Here is a 1,959-nt window from a genome sequence, read left to right on the forward strand (position 1 = left end):
ATCTATCTATCTATCTATCTATCTATCTATCTATCTATCTATCTATCTATCTATCTATCTATCTATCTATCTATCTATCTAAAAGCAAGTGAAGCCATCAGATTCGCATCACCTTTTTCTGGAGTTCAGTTTCCATTTGCTCTCTGTGAACTTGCTTCGTGTTGTTCAGGGTCAGCACGGCTTTTCTCTCCACCTCAGCCATCTGCTCTTCAAACTCCCGCCTCTGTTTTACAACTTGTCCCGACTGCTGTGCAGCTTCCGCCCGCATCTTAGCAGCATCACCTGCACACATGAGTATAGGCTGGTGAAGATTCTCAGTTGTCCAGGTCATGGCAAATAAAAACAGTTAAAAACAAAACAACTGGTGTCTGGAGAGTGTGGAGTTCCAACCTCTATGAGTCCTCATTAGTGCTTAGATTCACCTGTAGATTAACCTGGAAACTCGGCCTCAACAATAGAGAGTTATTAGGCTCTTAGTTTACCTGGCTCACAGGAGAAATGTCTTGATCAGGTGTGTGAAGGTGTGAATTCAGGTAAAACCAGGGGTGAAAGTAAGACGGTACAGTCCGGTACTGCGTACCACTAAGAGATTCTGTGCCAGTACGCAGTAGGGAAGAGGGAGGAGCAGCTGTCAACTATAAAGCGGTCATTCAGAACCAGATCACAGCACTTTCTGTCAGAATAAACCTGTTAGCAGTAGGCAGTATAAAACACAATTAATCTGTTTAAAAATAGTTTTTTTCTCATCCCAAATCGTTTCTGAACGGTCCCTGCCAGCTCCTCTTCCCTCAAAGCTCGAGGCTTTCATGAACCACCAGGCGCGGCCGATTCATGAAGGCAAAATTAATTCGCCTCACAAAATAGTTCCTCCTGATAAGCTCAGTTTGTAATTTGTTGTTTTGATGTGTTTTTCTAACTACTTTTACTGTTCGTGAATCAAAAGCGAGACAGTGTGTGTGCGTCACGCTGTGCGCGTTGGCGCTGTTTTTCAGCACCATGCGTAATGCGCTCATTAGTGTGAGGTTCGCTGATGAGTTTGTCTCCGATAAAATCCTGCATCATGAGGCAGCACGTTCTATTGAATGTTTAGTCCAGATGTTTCCCTGATTTGCACACCTGGTTTGAATGAATGAGTGATTAACAATCTTCTGAAGACCTGCTGAAGAGCAGGGAAACAAGTAAAACATGCTGGATAGGGGTAATTGAGGACCAGGGTAGGGCAGCCCTGGTTTAGTCATTATTTAAAAAAGAAAGTGATGGGTCAAAGTTTATCATGACAGTTTTTTTAACCCTGTCAGTCAAAATGACAGACAGCAAAAAAAGTCAAGCACAACCTCTGTCCGCCCCACCAATATTTATGCTCACGAGCTGCTATTGTAAACGACCGGCCGTCAAAACTTGCACTACTTTCTTCAGGGGTGGATTAGCCTACGGAGGATTTCCCGGCTTGCATGTTCTTTACCGCACAGCAGTCAGCTGATCTGCTTGCACGGTCACGGGTGTACAGGGGAAAACAAATTATCTCTGTGGTGCTTTGTATCTGATCACAAATCAAATACAAATCTTGTCTCTCCTAGAGCCACACAATCTAAATCTCTGTCTCTGGCATAACATGCACGCTGCTGCGGCTCAAGCTGTCATTCCTCAGATAGAACAAAACCTGTCAATCAACAGGGGCGGTGCGAGTGGGGGTGGCCAGGAGGGGCAATGCCCCCACCCCTAGAAAAATAGTGGCCCTACCAGTTTTATCCTCTTGCGTTCCAAGCTTTTGTTCTATGCTCATTTTAATTTTGGAGGGTGTTGAAAATATAAATGTAAATTAAACATGAATATAATTTTTATAAAAGAAAAAAAAATTAAACTTACAAATCTAATCCCACTGAAAAAGGAAAATTGTCCTCAATATCAGGACGCAGGTTTTCAAGACATTAGACTATCTATCTGTCTGTCTGTCTGTCT

The 1,959-nt window shown here is 43.1% G+C and overlaps 1 protein-coding gene across 2 annotated transcripts in view; it reads right to left on the bottom strand.

The window, feature by feature from the left end:
- Window positions 1–112: 112 nt before the first annotated feature.
- LOC106519381 (rootletin) overlaps window positions 113–1,959 on the bottom strand; it is a gene marked incomplete at its 3' end in the record, with an annotated part of 47,526 nt that continues 45,679 nt past the window's right edge. For both annotated transcript variants that reach the window (XM_014011019.1, XM_014011018.1), the window contains 1 exon segment: window positions 113–282. In XM_014011019.1, the coding sequence (XP_013866473.1) occupies window positions 113–282 (170 nt within the window).

Source organism: Austrofundulus limnaeus, unplaced genomic scaffold (assembly GCF_001266775.1).
Source record: "Austrofundulus limnaeus strain Quisiro unplaced genomic scaffold, Austrofundulus_limnaeus-1.0 Scaffold76, whole genome shotgun sequence".
Taxonomy (NCBI): Eukaryota; Metazoa; Chordata; class Actinopteri; order Cyprinodontiformes; family Rivulidae; genus Austrofundulus; species Austrofundulus limnaeus.